Source organism: Crinia signifera, chromosome 2 (genome assembly GCF_055691185.1).
Source record: "Crinia signifera chromosome 2, ASM5569118v1, whole genome shotgun sequence".
NCBI lineage: Eukaryota > Metazoa > Chordata > Amphibia > Anura > Myobatrachidae > Crinia > Crinia signifera.
Genome location: NC_139218.1, coordinates 242199752 through 242225308, shown reverse-complemented (window position 1 = coordinate 242225308; position 25557 = coordinate 242199752). Strand labels below are relative to the sequence as shown.

Sequence of the window (25557 nt, the reverse complement as noted above, 5' to 3'; positions counted from 1 at the left end):
CGTAGACACTTTTCCCCATTAATAATTTGTCATGCATTTTTCACGCTGGGCCTAACGCTGTTGTGGTCAGGGCCGGTGCTAGGGTGTCCGGCGCCCTCCTGCAAACCATAAATTTTGCGCCCTTTCACATTGCCATTGCAACAAACTGCAGCCCGATTGTGGGAGCGTATGCAACATGCGATCCTATGGAGGATCTCGGGTGCATGTACATGTATGCATACACCATCTCAGTGCTGTGTCCGCAAAATGTTGCAGGCACTAAAGGTGCCCATACACGTTGCGAGAACCGCAGACGTTATGGGCTAGATCACATCGCACAGAATGCATGCAATGTGTGTGCGATGCGATCCGAAAGCAGTACAAAAAGTATGTGCAGCACTCGTGACTGAGGGGGAAAGGAGTGGAGAGAAGTACAGTAGGAGATGGAAGAAGAGGAGAGGGGGTCGGAGTGTTGAGGACTGGCAGTGGCACTGGCACAGCACAATGAGAAGAGGGAAGGAAGGGGAGGCGGCACTGCTGCCTGTTCATCATTTGATTGACAGCTGACAGGCGCAGGGAGCAATGCTACCCATTGCTCCCTGCGCCTGTCAGCTGTCAATCAAATGATGAACAGGGGCGGATCCGGACATGACATGTCATCCAGGCATTCACAGACAGCGCTACATGCCTCAGCGCAAGTGTCCGTGAGGAAGAGGGGGCAGGTCGCAGGAGGAGGACAGTGTGTGCGCGGTGCAAGGAGCTGCTCAGCCTCTCCATACTGCCATCCGCTGTCAGACAGGCACTGCGGGCGGCGTGCAGGCTGTGTACACTCGCGGTGCAGGGAGAAGCTCTTTATACTGCCCCTCGCCTGTGGGTGGCTTGCAGGAGGCAGTGACAGTGAGGGCTAAGGCAGCTTTAGCAGAGCAGGGAGGGAGACTGCGCCTTTTCAGCATGGCGCCTCCCTGCTTTGCAGGAGCTGCTGAGTGGGTAGCGCCGGCCCTGGTTGTGGTTCAAGTTATACTAACTTTCCAAATTTTTGAGTAACTGATTATATGGATTGTGCTGGCCTCTTTCTCTACTTTGCCTCTATTGTGATAGCCTCTTCCTGCCTGAATGGCGTTATATTACAATAAATAATACTACCTGCACTTGTACAGAGTGGTGTAAGAGCTGGCATTTACATTTAATACAAACTGTGGTACTTGTGTACTATCATGGCGCCCATTGCATCGCAGACTATAAGGCATGCGATGGTATGCAATGCGACGCGATTGGCACCCGATGGTATACAATTTAAAATTGTATACCATTGTATATGGCATACAATGCCATACAATGCCATACAATGCGATGCGATTTTAAATTGTATAAGCACCCTAATGGGGCTTACAATGTTAAATGCACCCCCACTATGAACGTGAGCCCGAAGCGTGGCGAGCGCTGGCGGTACGCGTCCTACAACCTTTTCATACCCCCACTATCCACGTCGGCGTGGAGTTGATTTTATATAGTGTGGCGAGTGCAGCGAGCCACCGAGCCCAAAGCGTGGCGAGCACAGCGAGCCCCGCGAGGGGACGCGGATTACATGTAAAGTAATACGCGTCCCCTGCGGGGCTCGCTGCGCTCGCCACTCTTTGTGCTCGGTGGCTCGCTGCGCTCGCCACACTATATAAGATCAACTTCACGCCGACGTGGATAGTGGGGGTATGAAAAGGTCGGAGGACGCATACCGCCAGCGCTCGCCACTCTTCGGGCTCACGTTCATACTGGGGGTGCATTTAACATTGTAAGCACCCATTAGGGTGCTTATACAATTAAACATAGTATAGGGGGCTTATACAATTTTAAATCGAATCGCAGTGCATCGGGTGTATGGCATGCGATGCAATTATATGGTGTGCGACCAAATATCGTGGGCTCCGTGCTAGTACGCAAGTACCCAAACTGTTAAATGTGTTCTACTCGCACAATACGTGCGGGTATAACGCTTCCAGCTTCACCTCGTCACAGTGCAGCCTAGTGCTAATGTGCTGTATGTCTCCTCTGGCCTACCCACTGGTCATGCACAAGATCCCGCAAGATCTCACATGCAGCATGGAGCCAGCAGACACTGTATTCAGTGACAGTGATGTCCGAGCTGCGGTGTATGGGCATTGAAATCTGTAGCTGACGAAATGATCGGCACTACTGACCATTCATGCGTTGCCTTTGCTACTGGCGTTCTTTCCTGTAGATAGCAGCACCGATAATGACAGGCCCTGTCACCTTGCATACTTCTCCTCCTACAAAAAGTGGTATCACTGAAGATTAATAGTGCTGATAACACTTCTCTCATACCAGCCAATCATACATTTACACCAATGTGCACTTGGCAGTCATATCTAATATCGTTTCATTTTCTATTGTCTTGTTCCCTGAATGCAGGACAGCAATCTTCTACAGCAGCTAATAGTCTCAGACAAAATGTCCAAGCCTCGAAACGTGTGCTGTTTTCAATTGTACATGATAAAACAGGTTAGTAAGTGGGTAAACTGTCATCAATTACAGTTATACGTGCAAACTTGTATTGCTTCATTTATCAATATTTTTTAAAGAAATCACTTTATAGGGGCTGGTTTAAAACATATTTAAATCAGCCTGGGCCAAGGAATTGGGAATGTTCAAGTTTCAAAATCTCAATTCTCTGATGCCAATCATTTAATTTCTCAGATTGCCGAAGGAATACCGTTCATTGATGGCCACAGAGTGGTGCATCTGAGTAGTGGTTCCATTGGGTTGGGAAATTGGAGAAACAATGGTAGATAAGCCCTTCATATTTGGCACTGTATAACATGCAAGACAGTGCTAATGAACTAAAGTTTATTTTCCAAAACATCTGTGTATATAAAAGCACCAAGGGCGGATGTAGCAGGCATTGCAGTATGCCGTATGCAAAGGATACTTCTTGTGGTAAGATCAGTCCTTTGTGATTATAGGTCCTTCAGGTTTAACACCTGGACTCCCATCTGCCCATGCATGGAGTGACACACGCACCACAGGGGATGCTAGGAGGGATCCAAAATCCTTGGGAGAGGCTTCTGTGATTCAGTTGAAGAATCACAATTTATGTGTCACTGTTGCCTTTTGACTCATTGATATAAAACAGAACGACGACGATAGAGGCTAATGCCGTGTTTTCTGCTTACGGTATTGCAGTTGTAGACAAATACATGTCCAGAAATTGCTGCAACGTGCCTGTGTCTTCCTTCAGTGATTTTGAGGTTAAACCCTCACTGCAAGAGGCATCACATGTGCAGTGCAATGTGAAGTGCAATAATTCCTTTGCAGCGTAAAAAGCAGCATTGTGCACAAATTGGAATCAGGCCCTGTGTGTGCTCAAGGGGATTTGTACATTACATATATGGAGAAAGACATTTAAAAGCTAACAGTTGTGCTCAGAGCTTATACCATTACTATTGACCTACACGCCAAACAATTTCTAATTAATTTAATAAGAAAAATATTACCTGGACATTTTACCTTTTTATAGCCCTAAATGCTTAGAACATTAAGAATCAAAATGTTATTATGATGTGCTGTTCCATTTGTATATACCTCTGCCTATTTTAATTTTTGTCTTCTTTTGGTAGAGAAATGGGACAATTTTATTAAAGAAACAGAGGATATCAATACCCTCAGGGAGTGTGTACAAATCCTATTCAACAGCAGATATGGTGAGTGTCAGTAACTTTTCCTCATACATCTGTGCATGTCTTTCAATATGCTTTTCCTATATAATTAAATAAAAACAAAACTACATTAAAGATAAGTAGTCCACCTTCAGATGACACAATGACAGCGTTGTTTCTGTTAACACATTATAAAGTGCAATCTATTTGTAGCAAAAAATAGATGCACCTGCACGGCTGCAAAATATGGCTGCTTCTCATGCTAAAATACATACATCTGGGCAGGGCTTCAGAGGTCTTGGAGAGCATGGTGGCCTGCCAGGTGGGTCCCAAGTTACGGCAGTGGTGGATGTACACCCATCTTGGTTGCCATTCCCATAATTCTGCTCCACTTGAACAGGCCTTAAGCCGGCCCAGCATCAGGCTCACATTCCTTGAGGTTATCTTTTCAAATTTTAGCATGTAGAAACTGATTTAACAAGTATTGCAGAGGTACAAGTACAACTAAACTAGCTGTTCTGTTATCACCATTGCTTTTTGCTCTGGGTATACATAACCATGTATTATAACCAGAAGCGTTCAATATACATGACATAACACCAATGTCGGTGGTTGAGTTATGGGGAGGATTAGGATTGGGCTGTGGTAGTGTTAAGATGGCCATACATCTACAAATCGATTGTCAGATTGGGCTGGTTGGAACAAAAACACGGTATTATCTGAGTGACAATTTTTTGCAGGTTTCCAGCATTTTGAAGTGAATGGTCAACTGTCATCTGCTCTCATCCGTTACCAGGATTTTGTTCCAACCAGCCAGATCTGACAATTGATCTGTAGCTTAAGCTGGCCATACATCTACAGATTGATTTTCCAATCTGGCTGGCTGGTTGGAACAAAAACCTGGTATGGATGAGTGCCGATGACAGGTGACCATTTACTTAAAAATGCTGGAAAACTGCAATAAAAACTGTCAGTTAATATCGGGTTTTTGTTCCAACCAGCCCAATCTGACAATCGATTTTGTAGATGTATGGCTAGCTTTAGGGTTTGGCACTAGTGGAGAGAGGTAGGCCGCTAGGGAGGATTGGTAGGCTGCACTTATTGAGGGTTAGGTTTATGATCCCATGTTGGTATTCTGACCATCGGAATGCGGCTATCAGTCCTCTGACTGCCAGCATCCCCACCGCCGGCTATCCTTATATATTACATTATAACACACATTGCAGATATTCTGAATCGATATCAAGTTCAATAACCTTCATTTACCTGTAAATATTAACCCTTTGAGGATCGTGAGAGATCCTCAAAATATCCTCTAAAAATGCTAGAGTCGCTCACAGCGGCTGTCCTGTCTTTGGGTGCAATATTTAACTAAACTTCACTTAATTGACTTGGCTGTATTTATAGTTATTTATACTAAAAGAACCGTCTCTGTGAGCGGCGCTGGCATTTTTAGTGGATATTTTGAGGATCGCTCACAGCAACTTTGGCACTCAAAGGGTTAAAGATTAAACAAAATGATTCTATGAATTTTTTTTTTATCTGAAATTGCTTATTTGTCATTTCAAAGAAATTGAGATAAGTGCAAAAATGAGGTTGTTCTAAAACTTATGACCAGTGTAGGGGCACCTGTAGGAGCACCTGTGGCTGGGCCTGAAGCTGTGTCTACAATGGGGCAGTCTTGCTCATTACTTTAATTGTGATTTTGCTTTTCTTTTGTTTAAGATCATGTCATAGATTTGACATATTTGCCTTACATCGCACCTGAATTGATAGTAAATATCATGTTAAAGCAGTGTACTTATTGTCACTCATGCTGCAGTCTTTCTATTCCAGCTGAAGCTTTAGGCCTTGACCACATGGTACCAGTGCCATATCGAAAGATTGCTTGTCATCCAGAAGCGGTAGAGATAATAGGTATACCTGATAAAATCCCATTCAAAAGGCCGTGCACTTATGGAGTACCCAAACTCAAGAGAATTCTGGAAGAACGGCACAATATCCATTTTAAAATTAAAAGGTAATATATTGCTGTAAGAGATATGTGATAGCAGTACAGACTATCTGAATCTAATGCCCATTTTCCCTTCTTTCAGTATGTTTGATCAAAGAATTTTTGAAGGTAAGACACTTTATGTATGTTATGTATGTTTTTACCCCACACCAGTGATGGCTAACCTTGACACTCCAGCTGTTGTTGAACTACACATCCCAGGTTGCGCTGCTACAGTTTTACTATTTGGCATGCTAAAACTGATGCAAGGCATGCTGGGATGTGTAGTTCAACAACAGCTGGAGTGTCAAGGTTAGCCATCACTGCACTACACCATAGCCTCAAAATTGACCGTTTGTAAAATAAGAAATACCTAAATTTTGCAAGTTCATGAATCTGCAAGAATATATTTAATTTCAGCTCACCTCTTTCAGGCTGAGCACCAACCTGAGTTGCTGCACATTCCCATACAACAACCTGGGCTATTGCTGGTAGTGGGAAAGGGGTATTAGTGAAGTCAGTGTAAATATTGCAGTATTCACATTACACAGAACAGAGTGTTGTGCATGCAATCTGATTTATAATTGGCTGTAAGTGGTCTCTAACGGTCAGCCTGTATGCTTGCTTTGTCAGTGAGTATTGTACCTCGTGATTGCGTGACACTTATAGTTATTAGTGTATGTAGTAGAGTTCTTAAAAAGAATATATGTGTTTCTGATGAGCTGTTAGGTTGAAATGTTAATTGTTCTGAATTAAGAGATTGGACATATAACCATAACCAGGTGCTAAATTTACCAAAGAAACGTCAAACTCAGATTGGAACTGCCTTGGAGAGGAAGTGTGCGGAGACTCCCAGAAAGCAGCAGCTCTAGACATGCTGGGATCGTGCCTTGGGAGCAGGTAGGCTTCATCTGGGTTTCATTTTTTGCCTTTTAATAAACATGCATGTTGGCAGTATCCATATTTATAAGCTACTGTATGTATACACAGTGAACATGACTTCATTTGCACGTGAAAGCTTGGAGTGAAACTGTTTATTCAATGAATGTAAAATAGCTTTCCTATAATTCATGGAACACTGTGCAGGTTTATATAAAAATTTGGAAGGCTGAGTTAGCATTAAAAAAAAACCTGCATCATAACTCAACCCATAAATCAGTGACAGCTCTGTCAGTTGGGTCTTTTCTGATGATAATAACGCAACCTTAGTAGTTACTAAGAAGGTAGGATTAGGGTTAGGATGTGTGGGAGGGATGTTTAGGGATAGCAGTAAGGGGAGAAGGTTTGGGTTAGACTGCAGGGGGGGGGGAAGCTTTGGGTCATACTGTAGGTAGAGAAGATCATGGGGGAGGCTTAGCATACGTACCTAAAAGGTGTCAGGATCCTGGCCATCATGATGCCACTGTTGATTCTGACCGCTGCATCCCAAGTATTTTATTTATAAAATAGGTAAATTCTTCCCATTTGGGAAGGTGAATCCTGACCAAAAAAAAATTAACAAAAACAAACGACCTAACCACTAAGGAACAGATATTATGCATATAAACTAATTACATTCACTCAAAACAAGCACAGGAAATGTTAACTCAATCTTGCTGTCAAAATTTCTAGGTAGTTTCAACTATGGTCATGTTACAGGCTGGGTTTGAAAAATGACAGCTAAGAGCTGATTGGCTGGTTGTTTATCACTCTCCACTTTATTACTTTTTGAAGCTTGAATCTGGCCTAAATTGAGAGATTTTGGGAGAGGTTTTTTTAAAGCAGCAATCAATTGCATGACACAATTTACATGGATTTTTAATTTAAATGATTGCCACTTTCAAAAGGGATGCAGTTAAAATCCCGGCGGTCGGGATCCCGGCGTCCGGAATCCCGACCGCCGAAATCCCGACCGCCGAAATCCGACACATTCTCCCTCCGTGGGTGTCCACGACACCCCTGGAGGGAGAATAAATTAGTGTGCCGAGCGTAGCGAGGCAACGGGCCCGCTGCGTGGGGAGCGCAGCGAGCCCGCAAGGGGGGGCGATCCACGTCCCCCCCTTGTCGGCATTTCGGCTGTCGGGATTCCGGCGTCGGGATTCTGAACGCCGGGATCCCGACCGCCGGGATTCAGTACTGAATCCTTTCAAAAAAGTGAAAACTCGCCCAAAATTTCTTACTTCTTACACCCTTTTACATTTGACTCTATGGCCGATATGTAATAGGGTGTGATTTTTAGACTTTTGCGATTTTTGGTCAAAATTGACCAAAATCGCATTTTTTCTAAAAATCGCACATGTAATAGGATGCGAGTCACGGTAAAAATCGCATTTTTTACCGCGAAATCGCACATTTTAAAGATGCGATTTTCAGGCACGCTGAAAATCGCATCCAGATGTTTTCCCATAGTAAACTATAGAACTCGCATATGTAATAGGATGCGAGTTCTAAAGTCGCATATGGGAGCTTCAAAAAAATCGCAAAAAAAATAGACCAGCTTCTGACTGGCGATTTAGGCAGAAACATGCACAGATCATTGAGATCTGTGCATGCTTCTGCTGTAAAAAAATAGTTAAAAAAGAAATTTAAATAAAAAACTGGCGTGCGGTCCCCCTCCTAAGCATTACCAGCCCCGGGCTCAAAAAGCCGGTGCTGGTATCATAAAATCAGAGGGACAAACAAATAGGGGTCCCCTTGATTTAATGAAACCAGCACCAGGCTCAAGGTCCGGCGCTGGTTCCCAAAATACGGGGGACAAAATGACTAGGGGTCCCCCGTATTTAAAGAACCAGCACCGGACCCAAACAGCCAGCAGGGTAATGCCACAGCCGGGGGGAGACTTTTTATACAAGTCCCCCCGGCCAAAGCATTCCGCCCTGTGGCTGGTCAGCATGGGCAGGGGTCCTGGGGAAGTGGGGACCCCCCCAAAGAAGGGGTCCCCCCCCTCCAGAACTTACCTGCCCATGCTGAAGCCCGGGGCTGTCCTCCATGCCCCTGGGCTGTGGGCATGGAGCTGATTTTGTGTAAAATCAAGTTAAATCTATTGTTTTTAACAGTGGTACTACAAGTGCCAGCAAGCCTCCCCTGCAAGCTGGGACTTGGAGAACCACAAGTCCCAGCCTGCAGGGCATTAAAGGGCCCGCTGTAACTTGTAGTTCTACTGTTAAAAAAATAGTACACAAAACACACACTGACACACATTTTAAATAAAAGTTTAATACACACATCACACACACACTCATACTTACCTATCTTTATCCCGTCGGTAGGTCGCTGGCTCTGGTGTCGGCGGCTCCGTGTCGGCGGCTCCGGGCTCGGCGTCCTGTCCGACGATAATCCATGTTGGACCTGTGGAAGTAAATCCTACTCACCAGGTCCACCATGGATGGTCTTCTGTCTTCTCTTCTCTCTTCTCTCTTCTTCTTTATCTTCAAGCTCTTGCGGCTCCGGCAGCTCCATTCGGCAATATGATTAAAGGCGCTGGAGATGTTTGATCTTCAGCGCCTAACATCAGAATAATTCTATTGGCTGCTCAGCAGCCAATGAGAAGCGCCGCTGGGAGCAGCCAATAGAATCATTCTAAGCACTGGCGTTGAAGAGGCAACATGTCTCCGCAGAGATGTTGCCTCTTCAACGCCGGTGCTTAGAATGATTCTATTGGCTGCTCCCAGCGGCGCTTCTCATTGGCTGCTGAGCAGCCAATAGAATCATTCTGATGTTAGGCGCTGAAGATCAAACATCTCCAGCGCCTTTAATCATATTGCCGAATGGAGCTGCCGGAGCCACAAGAGCTTGAAGATAAAGAAGAAGAGAGAAGAGAGAAGAGAAGACAGAAGACCATCCATGGTGGACCTGGTGAGTAGGATTTACTTCCACAGGTCCAACATGGATTATCGACGGACAGGACGCCGAGCCCGGAGCCGCCGACACGGAGCCGCCGACACCAGAGCCAGCGACCTACCGACGGGATAAAGATAGGTAAGTATGAGTGTGTGTGTGATGTGTGTATTAAACTTTTATTTAAAATGTGTGTCAGTGTGTGTTTTGTGTACTATTTTTTTAACAGTAGAACTACAAGTTACAGCGGGCCCTTTAATGCCCTGCAGGCTGGGACTTGTGGTTCTCCAAGTCCCAGCTTGCAGGGGAGGCTTGCTGGCACTTGTAGTACCACTGTTAAAAACAATAGATTTAACTTGATTTTACACAAAATCAGCTCCATGCCCACAGCCCAGGGGCATGGAGGACAGCCCCGGGCTTCAGCATGGGCAGGTAAGTTCTGGAGGGGGGGGACCCCTTCTTTGGGGGGGTCCCCACTTCCCCAGGACCCCTGCCCATGCTGACCAGCCACAGGGCTGAATGCTTTGGCCGGGGGGACTTGTATAAAAAGTCTCCCCCCGGCTGTGGCATTACCCTGCTGGCTGTTTGGGTCCGGTGCTGGTTCTTTAAATACGGGGGACCCCTAGTCATTTTGTCCCCCGTATTTTGGGAACCAGCGCCGGACCTTGAGCCTGGTGCTGGTTTCATTAAATCAAGGGGACCCCTATTTGTTTGTCCCTCTGATTTTATGATACCAGCACCGGCTTTTTGAGCCCAGGGCTGGTTATGATCGGGAGGGGGACCGCACGCCGTTTTTTTTTTTTCAATCGCACATTTGAAAATGCGCACATTTTCATGACTGAAAATGCGCACATTTTCATTACTAAAACTCGCCCGAAATCGCACCACATCGCACTTTTTTACCGTGAATTCGCATCTCATTACATATGCGAATTTGCGGCAAAAAATGGGATTTGGAAAGGTGCGATTTTGTGCGATATGGTGCGATTTTTGGACTAGTCCAAAAATCGCACCCTATTACATATCGGCCTATGTGTGTGATTAGAAGAAGGGAAATCTGCATCCTTCAAATGATGGTTAGAAGGCATATGTCATCCTCTCTTGGCCCATATTCAATGCGGTCGGCCGCTCACCCTATTCTACATTCCAGGGGAACCCTCGCTGTTGAGGATTCCCCCAAACAGCGAGGCTCGCGGCTAATGCAGGGAGCCCACTGCATTTAGCCGTGAGCCTTGCTGTTTTAGCGGCCACACATACCGTTTTACCGTTGCTGCAAAAACCTAGCAACAGGGAAACAGCGTGTACAGGGGGTCAGTTGAATACTGACCGTGCGAGCTGGGACAGCGAGCAGTCAGCACTGTTCGCTGTAACAGCAAGCAAAAAACGTTGAATATATACCCCTTTTAGCGCCAACGTTGCTCTGAGAAATATCTGCAAAAAAGCGAGGGACTAAGTCGAGGAATACTGTATGAATCACTTTAGTTATTGCTGGTAAATGATCTCAAGTTAGTTAATTGAAGTTTTGTTAAACATTGTGCCAAAAAAATAGTCGCAGTAATGTTGGCATTGAAAGGGTTAATACCATTTATGATTACTGTGTGGCATGATTGAACTATGGCCCTATTATGAACTGTTCCAACATTTATTTTTAGGTCTGCAAAGAGCAGCATATCCGATGAATGTATCCCAGGTATGTCAAAATGGGGGTTTTATTTTTGTATGGGGAACATTGCGACCGGTAATTGTGATAGTGGAACCCAGCTTGCAATTTTGGTTGCAGTACTAGGATCACAGTTGCATGCAAGAGGTGTCTCTTCTACTGAGACATCTCCTGAGATTTCTGTTGTAAATATTCTGATATCTTAAATTACATGCGATTACCCACACTTTGGTCAGTAACCAGTTAGCCACATTAACTTTTCTACCAAACAAAAGCTGATAGCCTGATTTATGACAGATGGTAGCCATTTATTTTGTGAGGAAAAATGTCCCGTTGTTGTGTGATAACTCCTAATCCTCTGTGATATCACGGCTCTGAGGGCTCCTTATCGTGGATTAGGCTTTGCATGCCTGGGACACCCGAAACATAATCCCCAATAAGTGCCCCGTACAAACCTATTAGCTGTGGTAAATTACTGCTGATTATACCATACCGGTCTTTGTGTTACTACAGTTTCAGCAGTTTTATTTTATTTATTTATTAAAATTAATTATATAGAGCACACATATACCGCAGCGCTTTACAAAGAATATGTGTACATTCACATCAGTCCCTGCCCCAGTGGAGCTTACAATCTATATTCCCTACCACATAATTTAATTTTGTTGGGAGCCAATTGACCCACCAGTGTATTTTTGGATTGTGGGAGGAAACCGGAGTACCCACAAAGTAAACCCACGTAAGCACGGGAAGAATATACAAACTCCACGCAGTTAGGGCCATGGGGGGAATTGAACCCATGACCTCAGTGCTGTGAGGCAGGGGCTGCCCATGCTGCAGTTTCAAAAATATAACTTGTTACTGTTGTGTGCCTACAGTTGAAATAATACTACTTATAAATTTGTGATTTATTTTGATTTGTGTACATGTATATATTTTGGATGATATGTTCTTGTATACCACAAGTATTATTACCATCATTTGCCCCCACTCTAGTATTTGTTTACACATATTTAGCTCCAGAAACTTCCCATTTGTCAGTACTACAAACCCACAAACTTGGGTGGAAATCTAAGCATATTTCAGCAAATCAAGATGAATTGGAAGCTGATTTTGTGCTAGGTCTCAGTTTTTTTTATGTGTATGATAAATCACCTTAAGTAAAAAAAAATATTCATTTTCATTTAACAGGGACTTCAAGCAAGCCGAGTGGAATAAAACATATAAAACTTGAGCCTGAAGATCATCAAATAATACAAGTTACTGTTCCAGGTAGATATGACCTACTGTCAGCGCATTACTGAAAATCAATGTACATATGAATTAGTTGTCCTAATGTACTTACATAAAATGAATGAATGCAAGCAGTTCAGATATTACATACAATACCTGTATTTGTCACAGAATAATTAAAGTATATTAAGCATAGTGTTCACACAAAAGGAAGACTTCTGTTAGGCTTTATACTTACCATGCAAGGGAGAGGGTTGTAGCCTTGGACTTTTACACCGGGTGCTATTCAATTACAAGCCCTTTTCCTTACATAGTAACCCATAGAATCTCGGATAAGTACCTGGAGCTATGGGTTAGCCCTTTCGTGGTTTCTGCAATAAGGGCAGAAAACCCTACTTACAGTGAATTGCTGTTGAGGCTCGAACAGAAATCTGTATTATGTGCAGCCTGTAGGCTTTTTATGGGATGCAATTGAATAGTCCCAGGCCACTGCTACGATCCCACGGTAATTAGCTTGGCTAATTGAATTAATTCCTTATCTTCAATTATTGCTTTATGCATACCTCACAACTGTCTCGATTTACAGTGGGACAGTCCTGCTAATTGGACAATCTCCCGCTTTCCCACCCGAGGGCCACAGTGTCTTCTTGGGGGGACATTTAGGGGTGCCAGTGATCTCCGCTCTCTGCAGTGCAAAAAAAAGCCGGTGATAAGTGAATAGATGCACAGCATCTATCAGTGCAAGGAGGGGAGCCAGGGGCTGCCCAACTGCTCAGGGCATGCCCCTAAATCGATAAAAAGGGGGGTTGCAATGATAGGCAAACCCCCTCAACCAGAGGCTCCTTAAAGTCCCACTTATGAGAAAAGAAACATTGGGAGGTATGGTTTATGCAGCAATGTGTGTTTCTTTAACTTCACATATATTAGTGGTGATGCTCACTGTTTATTATGAATCTGCAGAGGAGGTTCAGCTGTCATGTTTGTCATTCATTTTTTGAACCATATATATTTCTTGCAGTATAGATAATTGCATACATACTGTATATGTAAATACATATGTGGAAGATATGTACAGCATCATATAACCGAACACTTGTGTATCTCTTGTTGCAGTGTGTCAGAATATTTTGTGTCATTGCCTATTTTTTCTGTTATATGTTTAGCTGATTTAGCTGAGTTTTATTGCCAGCCTTTAGCCAATAGAATACCCGCAGCCGTTGAGGTGTACTTTTATACTGCGAACACTTTTTAATACAAATCAGTTATAATGTATCTATATATTAGGGCTGCCAACTTTTAATCTCCTGATATTCTCTTTCTAAGAGCACACTTCATATTCAGAAGAACTACCTGAGTACTTGAAGAGTCCGGTGAATTCTGAGAATTCCACTTATGTGCTAGACACTGGAGCAGGTAATATCAATTGCAGATCTGTGGGCCTGCCTTGTAAAATGCCTTACTTGTGCAACACGATAGTCATTCCAGGGTGTATCAAGGTGTAGTCCCAGGCCTTCCCTAAGGGCCAGGTCAGCAATAGTGCAGACAGAGCTACACCTCCAGGCCACCCTCATAAAAATAAGTCCCTAATTATGTCAGTGTGTTGGCCACACAGTCGACTATTAATCAATAGTACTGAATGTATAGTTTTTGCTAGATTTCTATTTTTATACACTGCGGCTGCTGTAGAGATCCACAGCTACACATATCCTTCCACAGTATTAGCACACCCCAACAGCAAAACTTTGGCAGCCCATGCAGGGTTGCCTAACCCTGGTCAAAAGTTGGAGGAGAGCAGCAAAGGAGAACTGGCCACTACTTCTATTTACTAAATCATCTCAGTAGCCCACCAATAAACTAACCCCAGGAACAAACAGTTGTTGGTGGTTTTGTTGTTTGCAGTGGTTAAATATTTTTCTGGAATAGGTTCTGAACTGAATTACAAATAGACATTTGCATTATATAGGTGATTCTTACTATATTAATTTATAACCTTTGGTTTCAAATTTTTTTTTCATTTTTTTTTTTTACTATCAATGTAATACTACTGTTACATATGGGATGCACTTTTACACTGAACAATTGATAGATTTTCTGTTTAACATTTATGACTGTATTCCTTACCCTTTCCCTTTTGCCCGAGAAGTGCCTTTTCCATGTATTAAGCTTTCTGTTTATACCTCCCCTATTGCACTGTATTTTCTGACATTTCCTTTATAAAATATGTTTTAGTGAAAAATAGAGATACCCGTTCATATTTTCTCAGTATTCTTCATTTCGGTACTTCTTTATAATTCACAGTTGAGAATACAGATTTCCACTTATTAGTTCTTTTTTACTCTTACTATTATCTTATTTAAATGGCCATTCCACTTAATTTTGTTTTGGGTAATTTTATTCCACATTTTGTAGTTTCTGACAATGGTCCCGCTGATGACTCCAGAAGTGAAGAGAAGCACATAGATGGTAACTATGCTGAGCTTTGCAGCTTTCTACTGTTTGCCAATATTTCTGCTATATAATGTATGCAACATATATATATATATTGCAAGAGAAAAGTCTCCCTTCGGTGCCCTTCTTCATGATCGCAGCCATGGAAGCATATAGGTCTGTAGCTTTTTCCGGATTCTTTGTGTTTTTGCGCAAAAATTGTTGACTTCTGTTGCAATAATAATGGTGTTAATGCCGATGAATTATAACCAAAGAAACAATAAGTGAAAAGCGCAGGTTACGTATTATGTCCGCAACCTGCGTACCCTTTAAACCTAACTACGTGCGAACAAAGCGTAGCGCAGCGTAGCGTACCTTTTATTGTGTATTATACACCCAAGAACCAATACCTTAATAAGAGATCCCTTCGCAGTACTTTGTCTCTAATCTGCGAATATACCTTTAAGGACTGTGTCCGTAATATACCTTTATCGCTAAGTGCGAATAACAGACACAAACCACTGTATAGAAATAAGGAGGTAAGAACTCCGTAAAAGGTTGTATTTAAGTCCCTAATGGACAAAAGGGGGTTACAGGAATAGAAGATACAGGTATAACAGGTAATGCAATAGACTAACAATGAATACAATAATTAGACTCTACTAAGGGAAGAAAAACAGATACAGGATACAATCAGCCAACAATACAATAAGAATAAATACCGTGAATGCAACCGTTACCGTCTCATCAAATATGCGAAGCGCAGTCCGGTCAGAGCTCGCTATCGTTCAGGGTTGAACTATAGCCCGGTTGAAGGTCAGGGAAAGAAAGATGTGCCGAAGTGACCGAGGCAGCCCTGGGTCTCCTATCTTATAGGGTCAGAAAGGGGAGGTCAAAGGCCATTCCTATTGGTCAGAGATCGTATGTCAGGTCCGCTGTGATTGGGGGGTAAGATGATACACCTGGTTTGACTAGGTGCAGGGGAGTGAACTTTAGGAGTCCTTTGTTCGTTAGTATCGTCGGCAGGGATTGTAAACAGCTGTAGAAACCGGTTACATCTAGATTCCTTTGTTATATACTTTCAACCGAAACTGTCTTGGGAATATGGAATTATGTCCATAACTATCGGGCCGTGTCTATTGCGAAATATTCGCAATGACCGGAATACTACGCATAAGAAACGGAACGGAACGGTACTAAACATGATACAGACAGATGTATGCAGGGCTAACTAAGCTATGTGTGGCGTTCTAAACCTTTAACTACATTTTACTTAGTGTCAGTATGTATTTATGAATTTATGTGTGATAGTATGGCTACTCTTCTGGTCCACTTTGTCACACAGAATCGGGTATGGAAACTTTATTAGCGCAACTCTGCGAACCAAAATGGCGGCCATACTATCCTAAAATGGCGTGTGTGCAACTTGACTTCCACAATGGCTATTGTGCATAAAATTGCGAAAAAAGGCATTCTTTATATTTGCGAGAAGAACAACTATGGCTAATAGGATACCCCCTAGGCTTGTCTCTGATACCATGTTTTAATCAGTGCCTGATTAACTAATAGACTGATTAGGCTGCAGCCTGGGGGGGGGACTGCAGCCTAATCAGTCTATTGATTAAGGTGCCCAAGCTAATGTGTATTCGCTTGGGCACCTTGAACCTCAGGCCATCACCTCTATGGAGGGGATTCAAGTGTTGTGTGCTTTGGTGGCCAGAAGATAGCACCCAAAACAGCAGTTCAAATGTTGCTCCGTTTGGGCGCACGCAGTCACTGCTGCCGAAATAATTGTTCTTTTGTTCCGGTCATTTTCAATGGGTCTAGTATAAGTATGCATTATCTACAGCAGTGGTTCCCAACCTTTTTTGTCTCCCGTACCCCTTGATTAGGCTTTTCATTTATGAGTACCCCCTCGTGAAATTTTTAGGGGGTGTGGCCTAAAAAGGGTGTGGCTTAACAGGGGCAAGTCATACTAACAATGACAAGAAAAAAAAAAGTGCAACCACTTGACCACAATATAAGCTCAGCCCATTCTGCGGACAGCATATAAAATAACAGAACCTTGTCAAATCTCTATTACTGAAGCAACAGACATTCCAACGGATCACGTTAGCCTTCCAATAGTGCCAGATACACATATGCCCCCAAAAGTGCCAGATACACATATGCTCCAATGGTGCCAGGTATGCCCGCACAGTGCCAGAAACGGGAATGCCACCACGGTGCCAGGTATGACCCCATGGTTCTGGGTATGTGCCCACAGTGCCAACAATGCCCCTACAGTGCCAGCAAAAAGTATACCCCCATAGTGCCAGCAACAAGTATGCCCCACAGTGCCAGCAATGCCCCACAGTGCCAGTAACAAGTATGCCCCACAGTGCCAGCAATGCCCCACAGTGCCAGTAACAAGTATGCCCCACAGTGCCAACAACGCCCCACAGTGCCAGCAATGCCCCAGTGCCAGCAACGCCCCACAGTGCCAGCAACAAGTATGCCCCACAGTGCCAGCAATGCCCCACAGTGCCAGCAACAAGTATGCCCCACAGTGCCAGCAATGCCCCACAGTGCCAGCAACAAGTATGCCCCACAGTGCCAGCAATGCCCCACAGTGCCAGCAATGCCCCACAGTGCCAGTAACAAGTATGCCCCACAGTGCCAACAATGCCCCACAGTGCCAGCAATGCCTCACAGTGCCAGCAACAAGTATGCCCCACAGTGCCAGCAATGCCCCACAGTGCCAGCAATGCCCCACAGTGCCAGCAACAAGTATGCCCCACAGTGCCAGCAATGCCCCACAGTGCCAGCAATGCCCCACAGTGCCAGTAACAAGTATGCCCCACAGTGCCAACAATGCCCCACAGTGCCAACAATGCCCCACAGTGCCAGCAATGCCCCACAGTGCCAGCAACAAGTATGCCCCACAATGCCAGCAATGCCCCACAGTGCCAGCAATGCCCCACAGTGCCAGTAACAAGTATGCCCCACAGTGCCAACAATGCCCCACAGTGCCAACAATGCCCCACAGTGCCAGCAATGCCCCACAGTGCCAGCAACAAGTATGCCCCACAATGCCAGCAATGCCCCACAGTGCCAGCAATGCCCCACAGTGCCAGTAACAAGTATGCCCCACAGTGCCAACAATGCCCCACAGTGCCAGCAATGCCCCACAGTGCCAGCAATGCCCCACAGTGCCAGCAACAAGTATGCCCCACAATGCCAGCAATGCCCCACAGTGCCAGCAATGCCCCACAGTGCCAGTAACAAGTATGCCCCACAGTGCCAACAATGCCCCACAGTGCCAGCAATGCCCCACAGTGCCAGCAATGCCCACAGTGCCAGCAACAAGTATGCCCTACAGTGCCAGCAATGCCCCCATAGTATTTCCCAGCAGCTGCACACTCACCATTGACGCTGCTGCTGGGGAGAGGACAGTCCAGTGTCCCCCTGCCATGTAGCTGCGGCGCTGCAGTTCTTCTCTCAGGGAAGGAGAGTACAGCACACTGCGTATCTCTCCTTTCCTTCAGTGTGACTGGGCTGCCCGTCAATCAAAGTTTGCGGGCCGGCTCCTGATTGGCTGCCGGCCCGCAAGCTCTGATTGATTGGCGGACGGGCGGCCAGTCACAGGGAAGCACACTGATTGGTAGGAGAGATGCGCAATGCACTCTCCTCCCCTCCAGCGACCATTACAGGCCGGGCCGCGGCGTACCCCCCAGCGTGTGGACGCGTACCACAGGTTGGGAACCGCTGATCTACAGTATAGTTGATGACTCTTTAGGAATAAAACATTGACAACATGATTATTATATTTTAAAACAATATTTTTAAAACTAGAAGTTTCATCATCTTCATCATCATCATCATTTTTATTATTATTCTTTAATATAGCAACAGTATTTTAGTTGTTTATTTTGGCTACATGTCTCCATGGTCTCTGACAAGTAATAAGTTATTTGTGCAGTTACTACAAGTATGATTTGTTGGTAACACAGAGAATTTGATGCAGCACATAAGTTTAATTTCACCATTATGATTTTGATATTTTTTCCTTTGTTACACACATGAAGACGGCATTGGAGATGTTATAAGACAACTGAGAAAACAAGTTGAAAATATGTTCAACAGAAAATATGGTAAGTGGGACAAATCATTGATGAGCTTTGTATCTGAAATAGACTACCTATAGTTGATCTAGGGAATAATTATATAAACAGTACAATTTTATTTATTTTTCTTTAATTTTCTTACATGTTTTCCAGTGTCTTCATAATTAGTGCTTCCTGGTGAATACCACTAAACATAGAGCACAAGTCGGTCTAATATGAAAATACAAATGCTTTGACATTAGGGACATCTATAAAACAGGTACCCAGATAAGTGTACATAAAAGGCACAGTAACACATAGCAACCAATCGGATGCTTGGTGTCATAGTCTAACTGTAGCAGAAACATGGCAGAATCTCATTGGTTGATCTCTTTCACATATTGGGGCAGATGTATTAAGCCTTAACAAGAGATAAATGCAAGAGCGATAAAGAGAGATAAATGTCCAGCCAATCACATCCTAACTGACATGTTACAGGCTGTGTTTGAAAAAAGTCAGTAAGGAGCTGATGGTTATCTCTCTTTATCGCCCTTGCATTTATCTCTTGTTAAGGCTTAATACATCTGCCCCAGTGAATGGTAAATGTATGTACCCTTAGTTATTTACATTTCACACTTTAAGGGGAATTCACTCCTTAGGCCTTGTTTCCACATCCCAATAGCCAGTACAGAGGTGAGGGACCATCCCTGGACTTCCTTTTTACACTTATCATGGTAAATTGTATTTACTTCACCTGGTCTTTTAAAAACTAAATAAAATGCATTTGAAAAAGATCATTGCTGATATTTGTACCCACAAAGATATACAAATTCATTCTTTCTTCTTGTAATTTTTTTTAACAGCAAAAGCAATTGGAGCTCTACATCCTGTCAAAGTGCCATATTCTAAGTTCTTGATGTACCCAGAAGATCTGTTTGTTGTGGGCCTTCCTGAAGGGGTTTCTTTCCGACGTCCAAACTGCTTTGGAATTTCAAAGCTCCGAAGGATACTGGAAAATAGCTCTGCCATTCAGTTTATTGTAAAAAGGTAATTCTGAGACTTACTATCTTGTTTTTAAGTAGTAAAGGTTTTTTTCTATAGCCATACTATACTAACCTACTCGGAGTAACTCATCTCCAGGAGAATTCTGGCCAAATGCCACGAATTGCTGGTCCTTTATTAGGGGGCCTCGTTCACTCCGTATGGAGCGGATATTTGCGGTACTAGTTCCCTACCCTGCCCAATTCCCTAAGAAGTGGGTGGGATGCAGGAGATTCGGCAACACTTTCAGGGGTTCAGGGGACTACCCGAAAAATAGTGAGTCTCCTACAACTTGCGGTAGAGTAGATAAGAATGATCCATGCCTACTAACTTTTCTTCACTGGTAATCAGGACATAAACGGGGCATGGTCATGTGGTCACACTCTACTGAGGCAGGATATGTAATTCTGACTCATTGTTTATAGTTTACCTTCAGTTCATTTAACTTTAGTTTTAAAGAGGAGCTTTTATAGAGTCAGACAGGCAGTTTCAGTGGCAGTGTGGTATTCACACAACTGCACATTTTGATTATATTGTTTTATAATGGCTCTTAGGTATTCTAGACCATAAATACAACTGAATGCTAGCTGACTAATATGGTGAGACATACTTAGGGCCAGATGTATCAAGCTTTAAAAAGTGATAAAATTGAGATTGATAAACTGCCAGCCAATCAACTACTAACGGTAACATTTCAAACCCAGCCTGTAACATGGCAGGCAGGGAGCTGATTGGCTGGTTGTTTATCACTCCATTGTATCACTTTACAAGCTTGATAGATCTGGCCTTTAGGGTCAATACTACTGATGTAAATGTCCCCCAGACTACTCGAAAAAGCAAATGCTGCCTGTAATAAGGCAAATATAATCCAGGATTATTTCATCAATAGGGCCATTACACAACTGTTTCTATCTGTTTAAGGAAAATTAAGGCCATTTTTGACTTCTCTTTTGTAGGCCAGAACTGATTTCAGAAGGACTAAAGGACTGCATAGAAGAAAGCAGTGTACCTCTAGGTATGCCTTGTTATGCACTTTTTGTGCTTACAACAAATTATTGTAAAGGCTCGATAACCGAATCTATATATATGAGTTTTAAACTGTAACAAAAAGTAGACATTTTGGCAGACAAACAAATATTTATAACCTAGAACAACACCTGGATATTAGGAACAGCTTTAATCTTTGTATCATCTCTAAATTGTTTTATTAAAATAAAAAAACATATTATTTTGCGACATGATTCTCAAAACATTTAAGAGTGTAGTCTATTGGTCAGGGCACGTCTGCCAAAAGCAGCAATGAAGTTATTTTGCGGTAGCAGAGCCTTTACAGCATGTACTGTTACAATTTGTAGTTCCCAGTATGGTACAGCGGGGAGATGTATTATAGTGGAACAGATTGTGCTTATATAGCACTTCTTGATTCGCCTCATGATTCATTACCTAGGCAAATCTGGAAGATGCACTGACGAAATGTATAAACCTCTCATTTGCCAGGGGAATGAGAACTTCCCCCTCCCGGCAATCCCCGCCCCTGCACACAGCGTGGATGCGCTTTCTTTCCTCCCAGCATGCTCACTGGGCATATGTGAGATCACCTGTGCAGCCGGAGCTGGCAGCTTGTGCAGCTAGAGGCAGAGCTGTCCCTGTTGTGGTAAATGGGCAATGACAACTGGACCCAGAGAGAAATAGGACTGTCATTTTATATATAAAATATAGGTTGAACTTGGTGGACTGTTGCTTTTTTCAGTCTGATCAATTATGTTACTGTGTTACTATGTAGCTATAGAAATTCTTCGATGCAGCTGTTGTAACATTCACTGCCACCATTCATACATTGTCAGCACATCGGCACACTGTCTTACAGATAGCAGGGGTGCTTAGTGCCTCTGATATTCAGCCCAAAACCCCAGCATTCGTTCATAAGGGATAGGTCACGTAACACCACTTCTTCCTGTATAACGGCACTTCTTACATCTACCCCAGTAATCTGTGCGGCATGGGTGAACCATGTAGTGAACGTTGGGCGTTTCAAATGATCTAAATTGTATTATTCTTGTTTTTATAATAGTGATGTGATATCTAGAAGATGGAAGTTCAGTGCAGATTATTCATTTTCAGAAAGCTAGAACTTGATTTAATATAAGCACTTCTAGTAATAGGTTCTTTGTGGCTCTCACAGTTCAAACGCTTGTGTTGGTTTTTGTGTTCACAAATATACACATTAACCTAAATGTATGATCATTATTTTTAGGGGTCATTGATAATGATTGTCATGATTCCATATTGGATGAAGCCAACAAAAGAACCGGCTTTCAAGGTAAGAATCCTTCTATATAAATATAAGTGTAGTTCTATATATAAATGAAATAACACACCAGTGCATTAGTAGTTAACATTACTATTTAAGTGACTTAGGGGCCTTCAGATCCATTCGTTTGGGTCTGAATTCATCCCCCTCCCCAATGTTTGGGGTTTGCCCATGTGCAAACCCCTGGAGCGAACAGTTTCACACCCACCGAGCCGTTCTCTCCAGGAGGGGCTGGAGCAGGGTAACACCCATAGTTTTATGGGCGTCCCCATTAAAAAGCTGGCCGTTCCCCTGCTAATGCAGGCGTGGGGATACCCTCTCGGGGAGGGCGGCTGACATCACATGATGGCAGCGCCTGCCCTGAATTCAGAAAACAGTGGCCATCAGAAAGGTAAGTATAGACTTGACAGTATGATTGACATGCTGCTGGTGTTTGGTGTAGCGTGAAAAACCCCATGTTGACCTTTTGGCTGTCGACCTTCCCCATGTTGACCTAATGCTTGTGTCGACCTAATGACCATGTCAACCTAACCCATGTCGACCTTCCTGCATGTCAACATTTAGCCATGTCGACCTTCATGCATGTCGACCTAGTGGTGTCGGCCTAATACTTGTCGACTTAATGCTTGTAGCCTTGTGACCGTAATAATCCAGGCCTTATTCGGCTACCCCAATGGACCTGTTGCATTGATCCTGAAGCTGGATTAGCTTCTGTGTATATACTGAATCTAACCAGATTAATTAAAAACTAAAATGTAAAACCCTAATGTTAAACACTGTTTCATTCTAGAGAATTATGATGCCAGACTCTCCCGAATCGATATTGCCAATACTCTCCGAGAACAAGTGCAGGACCTGTTCAATAAAAAATACGGTGAGTATATGGATTAAAATTAGAAAAACAGTACATATAACACCATTCCTACCAGGACTCGCAGTGCCCATATCTCCTGAAGTTTTGACTGCTAATAAAGCCCTTTTTAGACTTAATTGACCACAAATAGTGGCTAATGTCAGTGGACGTCTGAGCTGTTAGAGGAAACTATTAAATCTCAGTAAATACAGTTCTACAGTGACAATAAAGAGAATTACCACAAAAGTACAAAGACAATGGTCATTTATGTAAATGTGTCAGTCAATTGTTTCTAAATTACTTTTTTATCAAATAAATGTAAGATATTCCTTGGAAAAAAAACTTGTTTTTTTAGGCAGTGCTCGCAAATACTAAATAGTTTCCCAATATACGATGGAGGGACTGCAGTAGAAATGTCACATATCAGGGTCCTAGCCTTTCTTGGGTGCTAGATGACGGCCCTACAGTCGGAATCCCGATGGTCAGTATACCGACATTGGAATGACTTGGGTGCCGGATGACGGCCCGACATTCGGAATCCTGATGGTCAGTATACCGACATTGGAATCCTGCCTGTTCAAATGCTCGAAAGTTGGGATCCCGATTGACAGGGACTATTATCCCTCGTGGAGGTCCACGACCCCCACAGCGGATGAATAGGACCTGTGAAGAGCCACTAGGAAGGAGAAAGAAAGATTTGTCTCGATATGGTGCACCAAGAAAAAAACTGACGTCCTAAAATCTATTTTTTATTAGTTTAATACTAAAACAAGCGAAAGATCAAACACAAATACACAAACATGGGAGGGAAGGTGCATATTAAGATTGCACGTGCAAGCGTGCCCCGCGTGCCTTGAGTAATAGTTATGCTGCTTTCAGACCGCATAACTGGCTTTGACCCTGTATTTGAAAACGTTTAAAAAAACGGGTCTGCCAGATAAAACCCCTTTCACACCGCAGCTCTTAAACGGTATATTACCGTTTAAGTGCCGATTTTTTGACACTGGCAGACCCGTTTTTGGAAACTTTCCAAATACAGGGTCAAAGCCAGTGCAGCCTTCAGCCCTCCCCTCCCCTCCGTGCAGCTCCCCGCGCCCCCCCGCGCGCGTGTCGACCCCTCGCGTGTCGACACCCCTCCCCCCGCGTGTGTCGACGCCCCCCGCGCGTGTCGACGCGCCCCCCCCCCCTCCCTGTCGACCTACCCCCCCGTGCAGCCGGTACCTCCGTTGTGGATCCCGGCACTGCAGTTGAGTATGGTCGGAAGCACTTATGAAAAAAAGTGTCTTTCAGAAAATGGCTGCCCCATAGGAAAACCTATTTAAAAAAACTGTTTAAAAAAAAAAATAATACACATTATTAACACATTATTTTAGAGACCTGAAAAGGGCTAAGTGTGGCTGAGATATCACAGTATGATTTGTCACGTATTGCAGCACGCGGTAAGCAACGCTCGTACGGCTGGGTGCCGATCGCGCCTTTTTGCTTATCCGCTTCTTCAGGGCAAGCGGAAAGAGCGTTGCTTACCGCATGCTGCAATACGTGACAAATCATACTGTGATATCTCAGCCACACTTAGCCCTTTTCAGGGCTCTAAAATAATGTGTTAATAATGTGTATTTGCATATATTAATGTTGAAAGGTACAGAAGAGCACGATAGCACATAGCGCTACTAGACAGGGTGTGCAATCCTGCCACCTGTTACTACAAGCTTCTAATACCCTATCACCTAATAATAGAGTTATAGAATTGAATTGTAAAAGGGTTATATGGATTCTTCAATAGAGTGTATAGTGACGCTGAATATAAGGAATCTGTGATAAGACAAGGCAATTGGCCAATAATTGATGATTTAACAATCAGCGTTGCAATATCACTTTAGCCCAATTTAGTGGCAGATATTTCATGCTTGTAGCAACCCAATGGAGATAAACTCATAGGATATATATAAGCAACTACCAATATACTGCTGATACACCTTTCGTATTCATGGTAAAAACCTCTCCTTGCAGAAGGTGTTGACCGCAAGAATTTTAAAACACCAGCAATTGCTGGGACAATAGAAGCGATTGTGCAGATTACCAAATCACACTGAGGGATTTAGTGAATAGACTCTCAGGGTCTATAAAATCCCCCTTATCAGCTAATATCCAATAAAGATTTATTCATCTAGAGCAGTGGTGGCCAACCTGAGGCTCTTGAGCCTCATGCGGCTCTCCCCCTTGTAAAGTGTGGCTCCTGCTGCCCGCCGCCCACCATCCGTCCCAGTCCCCCCTGCTGCCGGTTCCCTGAATCCCTTCTCCTTCTGAGGGGAGGAGAGTGCGCATCGCGCATCTCTCCTACCCCTTACTGTGCATCCTTGTGACTGGGCCGTCCGCCAATAAGAGCTTGCGGGCCAGCAGCCAATCAGGAGCCGGCCAGCGAGCTTTGATTGGTAGATGGCCCAGTCACAAGGAAGTGAGGGGGAAGGAAACGCGCGGTGTGCTGTGCTGC

At 43.8% G+C, this 25557-nt stretch overlaps 1 protein-coding gene across 3 annotated transcripts in view; it reads left to right on the top strand.

Annotated features, from left to right (window-relative positions):
- Positions 1-25557, top strand: part of GTF2IRD1 (GTF2I repeat domain containing 1) — an 87846-nt gene that overhangs the window by 48559 nt on the left and 13730 nt on the right. For 2 of the 3 annotated variants that reach the window (XM_083174110.1, XM_083174109.1), the window contains exons 7-20: positions 2404-2493; positions 3609-3692; positions 5484-5667; positions 5744-5769; positions 6423-6540; positions 11109-11146; positions 12308-12388; positions 13673-13762; positions 14759-14812; positions 18844-18909; positions 19725-19908; positions 20859-20917; positions 22157-22222; positions 23004-23087. In XM_083174110.1, the coding sequence (XP_083030236.1) occupies positions 2404-2493; positions 3609-3692; positions 5484-5667; positions 5744-5769; positions 6423-6540; positions 11109-11146; positions 12308-12388; positions 13673-13762; positions 14759-14812; positions 18844-18909; positions 19725-19908; positions 20859-20917; positions 22157-22222; positions 23004-23087 (1224 nt within the window). The remainder of the gene's footprint in view (positions 1-2403; positions 2494-3608; positions 3693-5483; positions 5668-5743; positions 5770-6422; positions 6541-11108; positions 11147-12307; positions 12389-13672; positions 13763-14758; positions 14813-18843; positions 18910-19724; positions 19909-20858; positions 20918-22156; positions 22223-23003; positions 23088-25557) is intronic. The other variant, XM_083174111.1, reaches the window with a different exon arrangement.